This window comes from Paroedura picta, chromosome 15, assembly GCF_049243985.1.
Source record: "Paroedura picta isolate Pp20150507F chromosome 15, Ppicta_v3.0, whole genome shotgun sequence".
NCBI lineage: Eukaryota > Metazoa > Chordata > Lepidosauria > Squamata > Gekkonidae > Paroedura > Paroedura picta.
In genome coordinates this window covers 6,500,185-6,520,028 of record NC_135383.1, presented here as the reverse complement: position 1 = coordinate 6,520,028, position 19,844 = coordinate 6,500,185, and the positions used below count along the sequence as shown (strand labels likewise).

The following is a 19,844-nucleotide window of genomic DNA, read 5'->3' as shown; positions in this document are numbered from 1 at the left end:
GGTCAGGGAGCTCCCAGGTGCAAAATGTGAGCCGGATTCCAGCAAGGCAGAGCACAAGGAGCCTCAATAATGTGCCCTAGGGGCGCATAGCCATAGCCTCTGTTCACCCCCGGGAGGGGGAAAGAAACAAGGAAGCGTTGTATTGCTGGAGAACCGCTCCAGCATCCTAAGGAGAAGGGGATCCCAACTTCAGCAATGCCCCGAAACCGACATTAGCGAATTTGCAATTGAATTCTGAATGGGGATTTTCCCCTGAATGCTCAGCCTTGCTGGCATTTCTTGTTCCGATGTCGGCACGCCTCCAAACAAGCAGACTCGAGTCCTGCAAACCAGGGTTAGTCAGCCTGTGGTCCTCCAGATGTCCATGGACTACAATTCCCATGAGCCCCTGCCAGCAAATGCTGGCAGGGGCTCATGGGAATTGTAGTCCATGGACATCTGGAGGACCACAGGTCGACTACCCCTGCTGTAAACAGTCAGACTTTGTCACATACTCCCACATGCTGTATGTGAGTGATGACTGCTGAATGGAGCCTCCACAGGCAGGAGAAGTAGACCTCACTGAATTGAACGTCCAGAGCAGCAACAGGGGAAGGCCGATGACTTTCATGACCGGTTGATAAACTTGCCAAAAGGATCCCTTTTGGAGTCATCCACCAGAACAACCTGGATGTCTGTGTCAATTATCACCCCTTGGACATCAGCTTCTCCAAATGGAGACATCGGCTGATATATTGTCCTATCCACAATGCAACGCTGTCAGCCACCAAATCACTCCAACGTCAACCACCCAACGCAAAGACGAAACGGCGTTTGAATGCCAGCTGTCATACGCCGCCAAACACCAATTCCCGGAATCAAAATAGCCCTGTCGGTCTGAACGGTCAATATTCGATATTTGGTTATGACGGAAGACCAACATTTGCAGACGTGAAATTTCAGGAGGCAGAGAAGATCAAACCAAAGGAGTTGTGAGTGAATGCTCCAGGACAGGAGCTGCAACCCCCACCCCGCACCCCTCCAATTTGTATAGGCCCTGGGAGAAAGGGTGAGGTTTAACCATTTCCCTTCTGGACTGTTGGATAGGCCTCAGGCAGGTCCTAAGAGGTCCCCACTTGCTCCACCCCCAGAAAAGGGCAATACACAGACAAGGGGACGAGCTTTGGAAAACAGCCACAGGAAGGACAGGGTTACACCCCCTTCGTGTTCCCCATCTTTGCCAGCTCCAGGTTGGGAAATCCATGGAGATTTGGGGATGCAGCCTGGGGAGGACAGAAAGCCACCGAAGCGTCATTCTAGGCTGGAAATGGGTTGTAACTTGGGTCAGATATTCCAGGTCCCACCTTGAGGCTGGCATCGATCCCCATCGTGTTCATCAGCCGCTCGGCTCTCAGGCCCAAACAGACACAATGCAGGAGATCCAGGATAGGCTATCCCGATTTCCCCCCCCCAACTTCAAAGCAACAATGGGGGGGATTCCAATTATGTCCAGTGCAGCAGCCCTAAGGGAGGGGGATATTAATTTCCCCCTCCCCGGCCAGTTTCCCATTGAAATCTCCCATCCCGAAGCTGTTATTAGCCCAGCAGGTGGGAAGGGGTGGGTAGAATTCCAGCCACAATACCGAGCAGACGCCGTAGGAGTCCACGGCGGCGCGCACAACAATGAATTTTGTAGCACCTTCAAGACGAGCCCGTTATTGTGGCGAAAGCCTCCTGTGAGCCAGAGCGTTGGATGCGCAAGGCGGTACAGTGAACCGGCGATGTAAGTTACAGTTTGCAAGAACATCTGCCGTAATAAAACTTATTTTTATTGTTTAGGCAAATTCTAGGTAGGAGCGGTTTCGTTCTGAGGCTGCATCTGACAGCTGGAGGGAGGGAGAGGGATATTCAGACCAGGAAGATGTTCTGATGGAGGGTTCCAAGCCCCCGCCCCCCTAACACCAATGCTCTGGTCACAAATCACAGCCACCCTCTACAGCTGGTTTAAACACGTGGGGAGGGAGGAATTAAAAAAAAAAAACCTGTTAGTCCCTTTTTCATCCTTCAGTGGTTTACTGCAGCTGATTATTTTTTGTTTGTTTGTTTGCAAATAATCTTACGTTTTTTCTCCCTAGTACAAACCTTGTCTACTTTCGTTGCAAACCGCATTCTGCGTGCCTACGTCCACGCAGAGAAAAAGAAAGCCCTTGGTCGCAGAGGAGGGCGTTTGATTTCCCAGAATCTTTGCTTTCGTGCTGTCAAAGGTCTGAGCACTGCAAGCCAGAGAGATTGTGCCTTTCAGGATTCTTAGATTCCCACGGGAGCCAAGTTGGGGGATTTACAGCCGGGAGTACTGCCTTCATTCCCTCTGCTGCACAAATCCACACGTGGAGCTTTGCTTTTCTTTCCTCCTGCTGCTGATAAGCCGGGGGGGCTCTGCAGATAGCTGGAAATCCACAAGGCCACTCCCGAATATCGCAAACGAGATTCAACATGGCAAAGGAAAGATTGTACATCTTTGTCTGGGTGTTTGTGTGAAGGGAAGGAGTGGATGGAGATGTTCCCTGTCGTGAAAGGAAACCTGTGCCTCCTTCAGCCTTTGGTGGGCGGGATCTCTAAAGGCCATCCATCTCTGGCCACAATCTCGGCCTCTGGTTGAGCGAAAGCTTTCTCAAATATGGCCATCTTTGTTGATACCGCCCCCCTCCCATGCCTATTGGTCCCACAACGCAGGGAGGTGGGAGAGGTACGTTCTGTTTGGACTGAAACCAAAACGGATCTTTCAACGTGCCCTCGAGCTGCCGCGGGTGGGTCAGTGAGAGCAAGCCACGTTCCACACAGGCCAAACTGTGGATGCAACCCCAAGGAGGAGGGGTTTTTTTTGGGGGGGGGGTTGTCCTTCACTCAAGCTGGTCAATGAGGTCAGGCCAATCTCACTTGAGATCATAGTATTAGATGACAACACCCATGTATTACCATTGCTGGGCAGTGAGGGCAGCCCATTCTCACCTTAGATCATCGTACTCGATGACACCATCCATGCTCACTCTTGCTGGACAGTGAGGGCAGCTCATTCTCACCTTAGATCATAATACTAGATGGCACCATCCATGCATCAGCCTTGCTGGGCAGTGAAGGCAGCTCATTCTCACTTTAGATCATCGTACTAGATGACACCATCCATGTTCACTCTTGCTGGACAGTGAGGGCAGCCCATTCTCACCTTAGATCATAGTACTAGATGGCACCATCCATGCATCAGCCTTGCTGAGCAGTGAGGGCAGTCCATTCTCACCTTAGGTCATAGTACTAGATGGTAATCCATGCATCACTCTTGCTGGACAGTGAGGGCAGCTCATTCTCACTTTAGATCATCGTACTAGATGACACCATCCATGCTCACTCTTGCTGGACAGTGAGGGCAGCTCATTCTCACCTTAGATCATAATACTAGATGGCACCATCCATGCATCAGCCTTGCTGGGCAGTGAAGGCATCCCATTCTCACTTTAGATCATAGTACAAGATACTATCCATGTATCAACCTTTCTGGGCACTGAGGGCAGCCCATTCACCCAGGAGATTATAGTATTAGATGACACCATCCCTGTATCGGCCTTGCTGGGCAGTGAGGGCAGCCCATTAGCAGTACAGAAGTCACCATGCCTGCTACACTCTTGCCAGTCAGTGAGGGCAGCCTGAGATCAATCCAGAGCACAGCAGGCAGCGATGCCGCCAATGCTGCTCCATCAAGGCGGTCTACTCTCCCCTCAAACTGTGCTGCCCCCCCCTCCCCGGCCCTGAGACGCCTCCATCCACGCCATCCCTGTTGGTCAGTGAAGGCAGCACAGCCTTCCCTCCCCACAGGCACAGCCGCAGCCCCAGCGGAAACACCGTGCATGCGGATCAGGTAGGACGGCCACTGCCTCTTGCCGGCCAGTGAAGGCGGCCCATTCTCCCTCCCCCCCACCTCCGCCGGCTGGAAAGGGGCCTGCGGGATGCCACCCCCCCTCCATTGGCGCCCCCGCCGGAGGCCAAGCCCCCGGTGGCGGCCAGAGCCACGTTGCAGAGCCCTGTTCCCCATGCATGCGCCCCCCCCTCTCCCCATCCCCGGGGCGGTCGGCCGTCCCGGGCCTGCTGCCACCCCGGCGGTGGCCCTTCTGTCCGAGCGGCCTTCGAGCGCGCCCCGCCTCCCCCGCCCTGCCCGGGAGGAGCCCAGCCGGGGATTCCCCCCCCCTCCCACCTCCCACCTCCCTCCCGTCCTCAACAGCAGCAGCAGCAGCAGCAGCATCTCCGCCCGTCCCCCCGCGGCCCTCGGCCGGCTCACCTTCCACGGCGGCGCCGAGCGGCAGCAGAGTCGAGAGGCGGAGCAGGAGCAGGAGCCGGAGCGCGGCCGGGCCCGGCGGCGGCCCCATGGCGCGGCGCTCTCGGCGGCTCTTAGGCGGCCATGGAGCTGCTCGGAGGCGAGCGGCGAGGCCGGCGCTCGCAGCCCCCGCAGAGGCGGCGGCAGAGGAGGAGGAGGAGCGGGGGGCGCTGCCTGCCCGCCCTCCCCTCCCGTCCCCTCCCCTCCCCTCCCCTCGGGCCGGCCGTCTGGCGCGCACCGAGAGCCGCGGAGCAGCAGCGGAGGGAGGCGCGCTCGCCGCCCCTGCCTGCCCGCCCGGCGAGAGATGCTGCATCGGCAAGGAAAGGGAGGGAGGGGAGGGGAGGGGAGGGGAAGGGGCGTGGGGAGGAGACTGGGGAGGGGGCGTCGGCCGAGGGGCTGCCGCCCACGCCGCTCGGGTCGCCTGCCTGCCTGCCTGCCTGCCTGCCTGGCCAGGGCCGCGCCGCGCCGCGCCAGGCTCTGGAGAGCGCAAGGGAGCTGATCGAGGGTCCCCGGTTGGGTGGTCGAGGGTGCCACCCCTCCCCATTGACCACCCACCCCCGGGGAAGGGCGCGCAGCCCTGGGACGGCCACGTTCGAGCGAGGCGGCTGAGGTCCCCGGTGCCAGCCTCCAGGGGGGACCTGGGCATCTCCTGGAATCCCCGCCTGTCCTTCTGGGGGGAAGTTCAGGCTTTGGAGAGGGGGGGGGGGCTGCTTGGGCATGGCATCCCACCTGGTTCCCCAAGAGCTGAGGATCAGCAAATACTGCCCCCCCCCATCCCATGGAACAGACAGAAATGTGATTTTAAGGTGAAATATGATTTTAACCTTTAACATGATCATTGTGTTGATTGGCGGATGATATCCGACCTGAGCCTCAGGGGAAGGGCGGGCTACGAGATTTAAAAATTATTTATTATTTCGCTCTGAGCTAAATCAGTTTGGAGAACGGATCCTGGGGAAGGAGGGAGGGTGGCGACGGGCTTTGGGAAGAAACGAGAGCTCAAGCAGAGAACTGTCTTCTGGCCTGGGAGAGGTCTACGTGACCACTCTAGTGGCTCAAATGCGCACCGTTGTGATGGACAAGCCAGGATGCAGTGGCAGGCCGACCCGAATCAGGTGGGAGGTGAGGGGGAAGACCCCGTCCTGAGGCCCTGGAGAGTTGCTGCCAGTTTGAGCAGACGATACCAACCTCTCTGCCAGTTTGAGCAGACAATACTGACCTCGGTGGACCAACAGACGCCCACTTGGTAAGAAAAAGCCAGTGGGGGTTCTCTTTACAGATGAAATCGGAGAGGAGGATGTGGATCCATGTGAAGCTTAAATTACGCTCAGCTGTATATGCGCTGGCTGTAACATGAGAATTGTGCGGCACACACTTAAAAAGAAACACGGTACGTGGATTGTAAATGTGTCCAGCCTGACACGTGAACAAGGATGAGAATAAGGCAGCTTCCTGTGATTGTAGGAACAAGACATCCCCAAGAGGCAGAAAGAGGGAAAGTGAGGACAGACCAAAAAAAAACAAAAAAACAGGAAATGGGGATTGCCACAATAAATAGGAACAGTTGGGGAATATTCTAACACAAGAGCGATCTAACACAAGGAAGGGATGCGCCAGTGTTTGTCTCTTGTGGCCTTTCCTTGCATACCCAGGGAATTGCTGTGGGATGGAAGGTGAATTTCCTCCAGGCCAGGCTGGATTCTGGAGATTTTTTGGGGGCGTGGGGGGGATAACTGCCTAACCTGGGTACACAGGTAGTTGTGAGTTCCTGCATGGAGCAGGAGGTCGGACTAGATGACCCTGGGAGTTCCTTCCAACTCTATGATTCTGTGATTTGACAGTTGCACAAAATTGTCAGTTGTGACATATTTGTAGGATCATATCCAGATGCCTTTGGCATCGTTTGCTGAGGCAGAAACGCACTTTGGGGAAATGGGTAGAACACCGGACAAAACAGGCCCCAATACAGCCCGCTAGGCCTGGGAGATTGCTCTCTTACATGCTGAGTGCCATGTTCCCTCAGCATGTGCATGCACCGCAGTAATGTAGCAGCGCTCCTGGGGCTGACAACTTTATAGTGTTTTTTTTTTACAGCCCTTCCCTGATGGATGGCGTATTGTGATCTGTATTATGATTGGCAGTTGTACTATATACAACAACTGCTGACCGGCATCTATAGACGGCTGCCTTCCGTCGGGCGGGAACCATAAAATCTATGAAAAGGACAATGCGTCTAAAATGCGTGCAGAACAAGAGCTGCCCTGCTCCCTCCCCTAATTTAATACAATGATGCACTATATCTGAGAAGAACCCACAGTCTGTTTCTTAAAATGCGTCACACTGACAGCTTCACACGCCCTGCCATTAGGAGGCTGGTATTCAGCTGTCGTTTGGGTTGCCAGCTCTGGGTTGGGAGATTCCTGGAGATCAAGCAGTGGAAGACCCAGGTTCAAATCCCCACTTGGTCGTGGAAGCTTATTGGGGAATTTTGGGCCAGTCACACACCCAGGAGGAGAAAATTGAGCAGAGGATGCTGCCGGCCTGGAGTCCTTACTGGGGAGAAAAGTGGGGTATAAATTAAATAGATAAATGGAATGGTCTCTGAGGACGGGGGCGCTTTAAGAGGGGCTACGAGGCCATTTTATTCACGAGGGCTTACCACGAAGGGCAAACCGCACAGAGCAGCGGCCTCTAATTTAAAATGCCACATTTTCCTAATTTCATGACCTAGTCTGATAGCCTTGCTGATTGTCTGTCTCCTGCTGCTTGGATTGCATTATATTTTTTAAAAAATGAAACTCTGACCCGCCTTGAGTCTTAGAGAAAAAACCAAGTCAGTAAATAAAGATGTTTGCCGTTCACTCTTAGCAAAGCAGTGGCAACCACAGAGCTATGTAGGCGGCCGGGGCCAGCCCGTGTAAAATCAGCCAGAAGTACTTAACGCTTCTCTGACCCAAAGCTCTTTTGATCAAACATCTCCTCGCCGCCACCCAAGGAGTTCAGGACAGCACGGCACACATGCTCACGACCGTCCTGTGAGCGAGAGAAAGCGATTGACCCCAGAGCATCTCCCTGCAGTGACTGTGAACTTGGGTTTCCCCCAACACCATTTGGCCTGTCTACATCAGGCTTTCTAAGCCAAGGTTTCCTGAATTTTATAGATGTGTGTATGTGTGTGTGTGTGTTTAAATAGTTACATTTTTATCGGGTGGTGTGACTATATATGGTCATATTGAGCTGTTTCCCCATCCTAAAATGGCCAGTGATCATAGAATAATAGAGTTGGAAGGGACCTCATGGGTCATCTAGTCCAACCCCCCCGCACTATGTCCACAGCTCTGCTTCCCAACCGTATTCTGCACGATCGCGCCAATTCTGGGGTTTCTCGAAGCCTGAAGAATATTTCAGGGGTTTCTCAATGGTAAAAAAGTTGAGAAAGTCTCCTCTAGATACACCCTCCAGCCTCCAGCCTCACTTGTCTCCAAGATGTTGGGCTAGATGGTCCATCACTGGCCATTTTGGGGGGCCGACATGACCCTATATGTTCGTATCACCCAACAAATATTTAACAATTAATTAACTGCCTCTCATTCAGGAAACCCCTCCAAGGCCAACAAGAGTTTCACAAAACCCTGGTTGACAAGACCCAGGGAAGTGAAAAGCATGGTATAAATATCCACTCTTCTTCTTCCAGTGTGGTTCAGGGACAGAGCTGGTCAAATGCTGACGGAAACCGCAATGCATTCTGGGCCGTGGGGGTCTCACCTCACCTGCCACCTCCCTCCAGCCCCGTTTCCAAGAATCTTACAGAATCAGCGTAAACGTGAATGTTTTTTTTCCTACGGTTCTGGCAGGTGTGGAATAATTTGGTTCCCCTCAGGGATTTCCTGCACACACACACACACCCTTTAACCAGTCCTTTCGTTCTTGACAACGACTTCTGCGCATTTTGAAGGAAGGCGCACTCCTGTAAATCTACATCTGGGCCACTGTGGTAATAGAAACATGTTACGCATTGTCCCGCCAATGGCGTCTGCCCCCTCAGGAATAGTTTTCCGGCTGAAAGGCTGGGAGACAAAATTGCTGACGGACACAGTTTGGATCAAATCTGTTGTCTTTTTCCAGCGGATCAAGATAAATACAGAATATATAAAACGGCGGGGGGGGGAGCGGGGGTTCATTTTTAATGCAGCGTCAGCACGAGATCTTTCGAACAAGCCCAGGCCGAGGCGGTATCTTCTGGGGATCGAGTCGCCTAGCAGCGTCTGGCGTTTGTTATGCTTGTGCATTAGGAGACATCGAAATTAAAGTGCTCCGTTTTGCGGTGACCAATGGCTTTCTGCATGGAAGATACCATAGGTGAATTTCTTCCAGGCCAGGCTGGATTCTGGAGATTTTTTGATGGTGATGCTGATCAGTTGGGAATGCTAGAGTCCATCCGCCAAAGCCCCCGGGAACTGATCTCTCTCGTCTGGAGGTGAGCTCTCGTTCCGGAGGATCCCCAGGTCCCACCTGGAGGCTGGCATCCCTATAAACAGCAGAACACAGATTGATCGACAGCTGCCAGACCTTCCAAGGCTGGAGGCCGTCCCCCACTTTCAGGGGAGCCTCTCATTCCAAACCGTAATGGATGCCCAGTCCTTCGGAAACCCCTTTCTCCTCGCTGTTAGCTTCGGCCAGTGCATGCCCAGCTGCACAGGGAAGGGGTCAGCCAGCCCCACGGCAAAGGGGTCGCTCCTCGCCGGCGAGGGGTTAAAGCCGCTATTCCCCCCAGGCAGCCTTCCCTTGGCATCCCCACCGGATTCCAGCAGAACTCACTGCAGCTCCTCCAACGCTGTGATCTCGGTCGGTTAGGAAGCCCGTTCCCACTTGGCTCCGGCCGCTCCCAGCCTGGCTTTGATTACCGCAATGTTTGCTTATCTAATGCTCTGATTTAGCAGAGAGGCAGGAACTCGCACACTTGCCGGGTCGCCTCGGAATCACTCGATTGCTTCCTGACAAGCTGCTTGGGCACATCCTGCCCAGCCAGAGAGAGTGACAAAGAGCCCACAGCGGGCGCAGACCGAATCAGCCAAGTGGGAGGATGAGGGCTGGTGGCAGGGGGCTTTCTTGGGCTCTTGTGCACAGGAACATCTGCCGCAGGTCCATAGCACGGCCACAAGAGGCCTCCGGGTCCCGCCAGGAGTTGGCACCCCTGTTGGCACCCCTGCTTGTCTTGCTCTCTCTGCCTCTGGGCACTGCCCCCTGGGAAAGGGGAAAGGGACTCAGTCTTTCTCTTTGGAGTTGTCCAGAAGCAGTTCACCCTAGTAGCACACGTGCCACAGGCTATGAGCTATACAGTTAGGGGTTTTTCATCCTTATGCGGCTTGCAGAGCACAAGAAGGGAAAAAAAGGGCTGTTAATAACAGAGCATACGCATCGCCCATTGAGTAAATGTGCCGGCCACAAGCCGCAGAAGTGTGAAGGTCCCCTTAGATCAGCCTTTGAGAATCCCCTGAAACGTTCTCCGGCCTTCGAGAAAGCCCAGAAGCGGGGCGATCGGGCAGACTAGGGTTGGGAAGCATGGCTGTGGACATGCCCATCCGGGGTCCTGCTCCTTCCCGTCCCCTCCATGCCATTTGGGAAGGGGGGAACAGGTCAACGTGACCATAGATGGTGTCATCCCCAGATAAATGTTTAACAAATTTAAAAAACTGGCCGGTTGAGGGTCCAGATGGGCACTTGCTGGGACCCCTGGCCCTGATCCGAGTGACCGAGCAAGGAGGGAAGGTGTTCCTGATAGCTGCATTCATAAAGGCTGGAGAGGGTTGACAAGTTACACACCCACGCAACAAATCCAGGGCCAAATGTTGACTGCAGCTGAAAATCTGCCGGCCGCAGCACTGCAGGGGAAAGGTGGACGCTGCTGGGATTGTCAGTGAGGAAATTGCTTGGGATTTCAACGGCTTTCCAGGTTACAGAAGACAATTCTCGAGGAAATGGCTGATGTTATACCCTGCGGAGATCCATCACCAAACCCTGCCCCCCACAGTCTCCATCCCCCTCCCCCAATCTCCAGCAATTGATCACCCCTGAGTTGGCAACTAGAGTTGTCAAGTCCTCCCAGCCAGTGGTGTGAATGGGGGGGGGGAGAAATTCCTGGAGATTTGAGGATGGACAGCAGATGCCACAGACTCCGCCCCCTTCTCCCCAGTGAGATCGCTGTGAATTGTTGTTGTTGTTAATTAGAGATATTGACCACCACTCCCAGGCTAGCTGGCTCATGGCAAGTTACAAGGTAAAAAACCCACAGTAGAACCCCCCATAATCCCACCACTTACAGTTCCCACAACTGAGAGATAACTGGGAGATATATTTCTGTTTGAACCCCAGGTCCAACCTGGAGGTTGGCATCCCTATTATGTGTACCGTTAAGGTTGCCAGATTTGGGAAAGTGGAGCTTGGGCAGGGGCAAGTTTGGGGAAGGGAGGGGAAGGGCACCAGTAGGCTGTAATTTATTTATTTATTTATTTATTCATTCATTCATTCATTCATTTGTTTATTTATTTATATTTATACACTGCTGTTCTCAAATGTCTCTCAGCGGTTTACAAAAATCTGTGAATGCACTAAAATCTCGTAAAAAAAACCTCATTAAAACATAGTTTTAATGCCACATTTTCCACCCTCCAAAGTAGCCATTTTCTCCAAGGAACTGAACTCTGTTGCCTGGAGACCGGTGGTAATTCCAGGAGATCTCCAGCTCCCGCCTGGAGTTTTGTGAACCTCTGTGGAGGAGCGTTCTGCTTCCTGAGTGGTCTTCCGACAGGCGAGCTGAATGGCTTTAAGGTGTGAAGAGGCCTTCCCTTCTTACGAAAAGCAATTTACACCTCCCCCTTGTGGTCCAGGCCCTGCCCCCTTTGCCCCCCCCCCTCCATGCGACCTATGCCACTGTGGGTCTCCCCACCAGAAGACGATGCTGCCCGGCATCTCTCTGTGAGAACCGCCTTTACCCCCACGATCTGCGGGGTGATGTGGCCAGGCCCCTTTCTCTTGTTCTGGCCGTTTTCTTCACGCCTTGAATGCCCTGGGCTTGTTTTCCTGGCAGCGCCGGCCTCCCCTCCCCTCCCTCGCCTTGCGAGCCTCTCCCAGCAGATGGGCCGCGATAAGAATACATGTACAGCCGGGCCCTAAGAGGATTTGCTCCGGGCCTTTCATGGTGCGGGGCCTTTGTGCGGCTCTCAGGCTCTCACGGCTGCCGCGGGACGCGGCCGTGGCCGCGCGTTTGCGCTCTCCCCCGGCTGCCACTCGAAAAGAAAAGAACGCTTCAATAAAGGCGGTGTTTGTTCAGCTTGTTTAAGGGAGCTGGGATGGCCGGGCGAGGCGAGGCGAGGGCCCCGCCATGACGGGCTCTCCCAGGCCTTTGAGAAAGGAGAGGCCGCGGGGCCTGCCGGAGAGAGCGGCCGAGCAGGCCGGCTTAGCCCGCCCGGTGGGAAATGAAAAGGTTTCAGTTGCATTTCAATGCATGCTGAACCCTGAATTCCCGGCCGCTGTTTTGGCATGCCAGACTTGCAAGGCCCACGAGAGGGTACGGGTGAAAGGCCTTTATAGGACTTCTCATAGGGTTGCCAACTTTGGCTTGGGAATTTCCCGGGTTGGTGCCCGTGGAGGGGGGAATTGGGGGAAGGGTTGTTTGGGGGTGTTTCTGGAGCAGCAGTTAGCACTGTGTGAAGCTAAACTGCAGCTATCATACTTGGGGGCTGGATCCGCCTCTAGTGGCAGCCATTTTGAGGCAGCCATTTTGCGGCTGCGCCACTATGCTGTGTCTAGGGTCGACAGCTCTGGGTTGGGAAATACCTGGGACTTTGGGGGTGGACCCGGGATTGGGTGGGATTTGGGGCGAGGGGGGGGGACCTCAGTGGAGGATTACGCTCTGTCAATTCTCCCCAAGCTGGGCATTATTTTGCAAACGTCTACCATGTCCCCTCTTCGGGTTGTCGCTTTTCTAAACCAAGAAGGGCCCATTCCACACACGTTGGATAATGCACTTTCAATGTGCTTTTACAGCTGGATTTTCCTGTGCAGAACATGCATGTGCCGATCACCTAGAGAAGAAAATAGAGGCCTGTGAACTCGGGGGGAAGTCGCAGCAGATGCACGTTGATTTCGTCAGAAGTTGGAGAGAGAAAAAAGGAAGCCCGGAAGATTTCTGGCGTGTCTGTTTCAATTTGGAAACAAGATCAGACCCCTGGGGATTTTGCAGAGAAATTGGGAGGCCCATTTCAGACACTTCCCAATTTGACACCTTAGTTAATTAAAATAGCTACGGCTGCTAAGAAGGGTTGGTGGGTTTTTTTTTTGGAGAACAAAGAGAGATCTTCTGGTGGAGCCCAAATGGCTTTGATCTGTCACCAGTAGGGAACAGGTGGAATACAGCCGAGAATGGCACACCCACTCCCGTTTTCATCGCAACTTAACAACACAGGACTGAAACACCACACAACAGACTGGCAATTAACCCACAGGGCTGCCTTCTATTAGCCCCGACCACGAATACACGGAACAACCACGCTTCCTAGACTTGTTCACAAGTTGTATTGAATGTACATTGAATTAAAAAAAAATTTTTTAACAGATTCTGGACAGCCATCTGACGGAGAGGCTGATTCTGGGAAGTTTCAAGGGGGTGGCAGGTGACAGTGGATGAGCAATGTGGTTGTGGGTGTCCTGCATAGTGCAGGGGGTTGATGACCCAGGAGGTCCCTTCCTACTCTAGGATTCTATGATTCTATTCACAGCCCATGTCCTGAGGACAATTGTTCTTTGTACATGTATGTGCAGGTTGATTCTCGTGGAACATTCAACATGTGTGTTTAGTGTGAGATTTAAGCCCCACATCTGTCCAGGCATGATTCACAACGGTAAAACGAATATGCATTGACTCTTTCTCCCTGTCAGAAGAACAGGCATTCAGAAAAAGAAAAAGAGTTGGTTTTTATAGCCTGCTTTGCACTACCCAAAGGAGTTGCAAAGAGGCTTACAATAGACACCCCATGAAGTCAGTGGGGATGAGAAAGCTCTGGTAGAACTGTTCTGTGAGAACCGCTCTAGCAGAACTATGATGGGCCCAAGGTCCCCCAGCTGGCTGCGTGCGGAGGAGGAGCAGGGAATCAAACTTGGCTCTCCAGATTAGAGGCCACCACTGCACCATGCTGGCCAACTGTAATTCCAGGAGATGTGCAATCCTCCCTATTTGGGAATCCAGAAAGGCACAGGAGCCCAGGGGAGAAGCAGGGAGGGCCAGCCCCCTCCTTGGGGGACGAAAAACAAAAGAGACGGCAGGATGGTGGGAGGCCCTGGGAGAAACGGAGCAGAAGGAGCCGGTGCTGACAGCAAGGCATTCTGGGTAGGGATGCCTGGAGCTGAAGGCAGACCCGGCTGTCCCCATGGTAACCTCAACCCAGGGATGGCAGCCGTCCCCAGCCCACCCGGAGAGGGATGGCTGATTCTAGGTCACAGATGGCAACTGGACCGATGGGGGCACGCCGCTAACCCTGGAGGGTGAAGCAAAGAGGCTTCCGCTCACGTGGGGCATCCCTTTTAGCGAACCCCAAAAACACGCCACCCGGGGCCGGCCGGGAAGGGCGAAAGGGGCAAGGAAGCCAGCCTCCAGGACGGGTCTGCAAGAGAATTCCCCAACAATGTTCATCGCTTTTTCCCGAAAATGCTGGAATCCAGCTTCCTTTCTAAGACATTGCTTTTGATTGGCACCGTTGACCTCTGGGCGGGTGGGGACACGCACGTGTGGGCCTGCAGTGGCCGGCAAAGGGCTTGCCTACGGCCTCGGGGACGGGGCAAATATTTTATGAGTAATTTAATATCTGGAACGCCGGCTTGCGTGTTCCCAGAGAGAGAAAGGGGGAGGGATAGACTGCTTTTGACCCACAAAGCTACTTTTCATAAGTAAAGAGACGGAGAGCCCAGGAATTAACCTCTCCAAGCCCAGAGTGCTTGATATGTCACAACAAACCATGGTTTGTTATTAGGGGGGGGGGGAGAAGCTGTGGAGAAGCCTTCAACTGTGACCCTAGGGGTGTCAACTCCAGAGGGACAATGAACCGAGGGACGATAGAGAGCCAGCATGGAGAAGTGGGTAGAGGGTTGGCTTAACATTCACGTAGGCCCCAATACATGGAAGCTGGTGGGGGGAGCAGAGGAATGAGCATTGACTTCTCCTAACCTGGGCCTAGTCTGCACACATAGGATAATGCACTTTCAATGTGCTTTGGCAGCTGGATTTTCCTGTGCAGAACAGGAAAATCTACTTCTAAAGTGCATTGAAAGTGCATTATCTATTGTGTGCAGACTAGGCCCTGGTTTGCCTGCCATTGTTTGTATGTTGTCCGTTTCCTCCTCTCTTTTTAAAATTGCTGCTTAAATTCCTGGTTGCGTTGGCGTTTTGGGGGAAGCGGGGAGCATTCTAACCCAACTGTTTTGTTGTTGTTGTTGTTGTTGTTGTTGTTGTTGTTGTTGTTGTTGTTGTTTTGCAGCCTCATTGCTCGATTGGCGTCCACAGCTTTTGTGAGCTGCTTTGGAAAAGACCCCCACCCCCAACCCATTTAGAGCGTGGAATGTAAACCTTGAAAATAAACAAACAGGCTATCTTCTGGAACATACATCAAACAAACTTTTTCAGTCTTTTGACCCTGAAATATTTGTCAGGCTCCGGGGAACACTAGAAGTGATAAGATGCCCTTTCAGAGAAGTCGCCAAGGATGTAAGATGGCCTGTAGAGCAACAGCAGAAGTGGCCTTCTGTGATGTCTAGTGATGTCAGTGACCATTTGAACTTCTGGGAAAGGCTGCAGAACACCTGGGGAACTGTTGCAGAGCCCTGGTTGGGAATCCCTGATGTAAAAACTTACTTAAAAAAAAAAGTGATTAAAAATTTGGAGATGAGGCCAAGAATACCCATGCAAGATGAGGGTTTCTCCCGCAGCAATGGTGATGCTTCTCCCCCAAATGCCAGGGGGTGCCAACCTCCAGGTGGCTCCTACAACTCTCCTGGAATTACAACCAGTCTTCAGAACAGTTCCCATGGCTTATCATGAGTTCCCTCCCCTCCCCAAACCCTGCTCTCCAAATCTACAGGGATTTCTCATCCTGGGGTTAGCAACCAAATCTAGAATTTCATCCCTCCCCCCCCCCCCTTCCCATGGCTGTTTGGGAAAACCTTACAGGGGTAGTCAAACTGCGGCCCTCCAGATGTCCATGGACTACAATTTCCAGAAGCCCCTGCCAGCGAATGCTTGCAGGGGCTTCTGGGAATTGTAGTCCATGGACATCTGGAGGGCCGCAGTTTGACTACCCTGTAAGTAACTGTGTCACCCCCTTTTTGCAGTTCAGCTCTGCAATCTTTGTGTATTTGCTGCCTCCTTGTGGTGGACAGCAATATTACTCACACCAGAAAGGGGGAAAAATCAGTTTCTTTGTGATCCATCAACACAATTTGATTCCAATCGCATCTTTAAGACCAACAAAGATTTATTCAAAGCATGAGCTTTCCACACATGCACTCGAAAGCTCACGCTTTCAGTCCCCTACCTTCTCGGAGATTTAAAAGCACACAAAACCCCAGGCGGGTGCTCATCCAATCTTCTCCCAAAAACCTCCAACGAAGGAGAACCCACCCAAAAGCGTGGTTGAGGCTCAAACCGATAATAAGTCTACACACCCGCCCCCCCTGCCCAGCTCCTGGGTGCGAGAATGACATGCACATGTGCAGGTAAGGATGCCTTTCATTCTTCAGCACACATGTTTATTTATTTAGAAGAGCAATGGGACAAAGCATGTGGGAATGGGCAAGAGTTGGGGGCGCGAGTATCCTGGATAGAAAGCTCAAAGGCCCTGAGTTTTGGAGCTGACCGACGACGTCTTCCAGGAGATGACACCAGGTCAATGGCAGAATCCGGCTGAGAACGAGCAAGCGGCAGGTACGGTCTTGGGGTGCTCTCAGGCATCGGGGAAGATCAGGAAGCCAGAGAAGATGCTGTCGGCCCCCTCCGTGCCCCCGATCAGCGAGTTCTTCTCCGTGGGCTCCAGCCAGACGGACTCACCTGCCGCCAGGCGGACCACCACGCCCCCCGTGGACACCTGGAAAGTGTTGTGAACGAAGTCGCAGAAGCCCACCACCTTCTCCCCTCGGCTGCCCTGGCCTTTCTTGATGTGGACACAGAGGTTGCCCCGAGAGGTGACGTGGTAGGTGAAGTAGTAAAGGCCCGGCATCTCGCAGGTGAATCGGCCGTAGCGGTTCTCGTAGTGACGGTTCACGTTGACGAGGACCCGGTCGAATCGGATGGGCTGGCTGCGCCGTGGGATCATGGTGAGGCCCCTGGCTGCCGAGAAAGCCGATTTGAGGGTGGTCTTGTAGTCTCCGGATTCTCCTTTGGGACCACGGGGGCCAGCCGGGCCAGGAGGACCTCTGGACCCTCCTGGGCCTTTGGGGCCAACTTTTCCTGGATGGCCATCTTCTCCGGGGTCTCCTTTCTCCCCAACGTCTCTGGCGTCCTCAGACGTCCCGGGAGGGCCTAAGGAAGGAAAGCAGAAAGATAGAAAAGAACGGAAAGAGACGAAGCAAAAGGCGAGGATGAAAATGACTGGTGAAAAGGGTTAGCTAGGCCCACGTCCCCGCGAGAAGATACAAACCCTCCCCAAGGCCTTCTAGACTCCTCTGCTCCCACCATCAATGGGAGAGCTCCTCAGAAGCTCCGGTGATATCATCGTTCCTTTAGGGAGCAATCTTTCGTTTCCCTTTTATCCCTTGCCACTGCTGATAGGGATGGGAGGAAAAAGGGAATACCCATGAATGCATGAGGCTGCTGTATACTGAGTCAGACCTTTGGCTTGTCAAGGTCAATACTGTCTACTCTGACCGGCAGCAGCTCTCCAGGTTCATGGGCCGAGGTCTTTAATTCACCCACCCACCCATCATCTGTCTGTCTGTCTGTCTGTCTATCCGTCCGTCCGTCTGTCCACCCGCCCATCCATCCATCCATCCATCCATCCATCCATCCATCCATCCATCCATCCTTCCATCCATCCATCCATCCATCCATCCATCCATCCATCCATCCATCCATCCATCCATCCATCCATCCATCCATCCATCCATCTATCTACCTATCTACAAACAAACATTTATTTATTTACTTCATTTCAACCCCAGGTTTCCAGTTCCTGAATGGGGAAAACCTGGAGCTTTGTGGGTGGAGCCTGTGGAAGATAAAGGTCTCAGTGGGGTCCAAGAGGCCCGCCTCCAAAATTGCCATTTTCTCCCTGGGGACTGAAGTAGGCTGGAGATCAGCTGTAATTCTGGAGGACCCCAGGTCTACCTGAGGCTGGCCTCCCTAGCCTGGCCCCTGGACACCTGGAGGAGAGACCCATCCATGGGCATGCCTCCCGCTGGCTAAACGGAACCTCCGCATCCATCCATCCATCCCCACTCCACTCTCACCTCGTTCCCCCTTCACCCCGTCCACTCCATCGCGGCCGTTGGGCCCGGGGGGGCCTGGCCTGCCGGGGATCCCTGGGATGAGGGCAGGCCCCTGGCAACTGCTGGCGCCCGCCCGCCAGGCCACAGGGAGGCACACCAGTGCCAGACACAGCATCGCTTCAGTGCTCAACATCCTGGGAGGGGAAAGAGGAAGAAGAGCAGGTCACCCAGCGACAGGTTTGACGGGCCCCTCCAGGCCACCAGAGAGGGATTTGTTTTGTTTTTTGGCCGATCCAGGTTGAGAAACCCCTGCAGATTTGGGGGTGGGACCTGGAGAGGACAGGAACCTCAGTGGAATCCCAGGAGATGCCCCTGTCCCACCTGGAGGCTGGCCTCCTTCTCCCCAGGAAGTAGAAACGGGGACGCTAAGGAGTTAGTAAGTTACTTTCTCCAAGATCGCCGCCTTCAGACGACGGCCGAGATTATTGCCACCTTCCTGTACTTCTCCTTTATCCACACAGCACGATAACCCCTCTTGACTGCCTGAGTCTGAAGTTTGATGGCTCGCTCTCCTTTAGGGATTAATTTTCCTCGTTTTCTAACAATGCCGATAAAAGGATTCAATTTTGAATTCTAAAGTGGAAAATGCTTCGACCGAGTCTCCTTCGGTGGCAGCCAGCAGGAGAAACAGCCTCTCTGCCTCCCACAGAACCGGTCTTCGGCTTACCCAATTCCAGAGAGTACCTGGAGATTTCTCACGGTTACCAACTGGTCTCCAGAGGAGCAAGTTCAAGTCCCCTAGAGCAGGGGTAGTCAACCTGTGGTCTTCCAGATGTTCATGGACTACAGTTCCCATGAACCCCTGCCAGTGTTTGCTCATGGGAATTGCAGTCCATGAACATCTGGAGGACCACAGGTTGACTACCCTTGCCCTAGAGAAAACAGCTGCTTGGGTGGAGGGGGCCCTCTATAAGCATTATCCCCTGTCGAGTCCCCTCCCCACCCCAAAAGCCTCCATGTTCAGGAGCAGTGGGCTCATATCCAGAGCCTTCCCCAGTGCCGCCACCCCAGCCTTCCTAATACAGCATCCCCCACAAACTATATGAGCATCCCAAACTCTTTAGCGTTTCCCCATAGAAAAGGGTTCCAAGTCCTTGATTATTTTGCTTTCTCACCCACCCAGCAGAGGGCTGGCCTTGACATCCAAGGTGCATTGGCTAGTGTCAGTGCCTCCTTCACCCCAACAAACATATAGCCCGACAGAAGACTCAGCCTTACCTTGCGGCCTCCCCAAACGCCACCAAGAGAGCAAAGCCGGGTGAGTCTTTGGCCCTGACTGAAGGCACTTCCCCCAACGCAGAGAGGAAGGGAGAGACATATGCGCCCTCTGCATGTTCACACACACACACACCAGGAGTCAAGCGGCTGTCCCGTCCCTGTCCCCCCCCCCCGCCTCCAGCCAGTGTTTGTTGCAAAACAGAAATCGGTGGTTCTTCTCTCTCTCCCCCCCCCTTGCCCCAATTTTTGTCTTCTTCTTTCTTGCATGCTGTGGCAGCACTTTCACATCTGCAGTGGGCCACCCCGCAGGGAAGTGCTCAGCCCCCCCTGGGATATTTCTGAGGATGCTTTTTGCAGCTTCTGCAAAAATTATGGGGAACCTGGTCTTGTGGTTGGGAGTGTCCCAAGCAAGGTTCGTGGTTTGGGCCAATTAGGGAAGCTGCCGAGGACAGCTCACTGCTGGACCGGACCTCGGGTCCTGTTCTGCCCCCTCGGTTCCAAACCATCCCCCTCTTGCCTTCGTCTATGCACGCCAACCTCCTGGTGGGGCCTGGAGACCTCCTGAAATTACAAGTGATCTTCATACTATGGCGATTAATCAGGAGAGGAGCTGTAATTCCGGGAGATCCCCAGGGCCCACCTGGGGATTGGCATCCCTAGCTGGAGACCCTGGAGAGCCAGTCTGCCTTCGTGTGTGGACCCAGTTCTGTTTGGATTGCATGCCTGTCAATGAGCCACCGCATGGTGTAATCAG

General features: G+C 53.7%; 2 protein-coding genes across 8 annotated transcripts in view; both read right to left on the bottom strand.

Moving 5' to 3' along the window:
- The window catches only part of EPHB2 (EPH receptor B2), a 78,412-nt gene extending 73,753 nt beyond the window's left edge, over positions 1–4,659 (bottom strand). For all 6 annotated transcript variants that reach the window (XM_077311101.1, XM_077311102.1, XM_077311103.1 and 3 more), the window contains exon 1: positions 4,307–4,659. In XM_077311101.1, the coding sequence (XP_077167216.1) occupies positions 4,307–4,655 (349 nt within the window). In that variant the 5' untranslated portion in view covers positions 4,656–4,659. The remainder of the gene's footprint in view (positions 1–4,306) is intronic.
- An 11,453-nt stretch (positions 4,660–16,112) lies between these two features.
- Positions 16,113–19,247, bottom strand: C1QB (complement C1q B chain). 2 transcript variants are annotated; one of them, XM_077311984.1, is made up of 3 exons: positions 19,091–19,247; positions 17,834–18,006; positions 16,113–16,907 (listed from the first exon to the last, which is right to left on the bottom strand). In XM_077311984.1, the coding sequence occupies exons 2-3, from the start codon at positions 18,003–18,005 to the stop codon at positions 16,333–16,335; spliced, it is 747 nt and encodes a 248-aa protein (XP_077168099.1). In that variant the 5' UTR covers position 18,006; positions 19,091–19,247; the 3' UTR covers positions 16,113–16,332. The 2 variants fall into 2 exon arrangements, with proteins under 2 accessions (XP_077168099.1, XP_077168100.1); XM_077311985.1 differs by lacking the exon at positions 17,834–18,006 and having other exon boundaries at positions 19,091–19,221.
- Between the last annotated feature and the right edge of the window lie 597 nt (positions 19,248–19,844).

Bases quoted from the DNA above. Each gene is read 5' to 3' on its own strand.
- C1QB (XM_077311984.1), bottom strand. From the start codon at position 18,005: ATGTTGAGCACTGAAGCGATGCTGTGTCTGGCACTGGTGTGCCTCCCT. The intron at 16,908-17,833 runs GTGAGAGTGGAG...TTCCTTCCTTAG, and splicing joins CGGGGTGAAGGGGGAACGAG to GCCCTCCCGGGACGTCTGAG.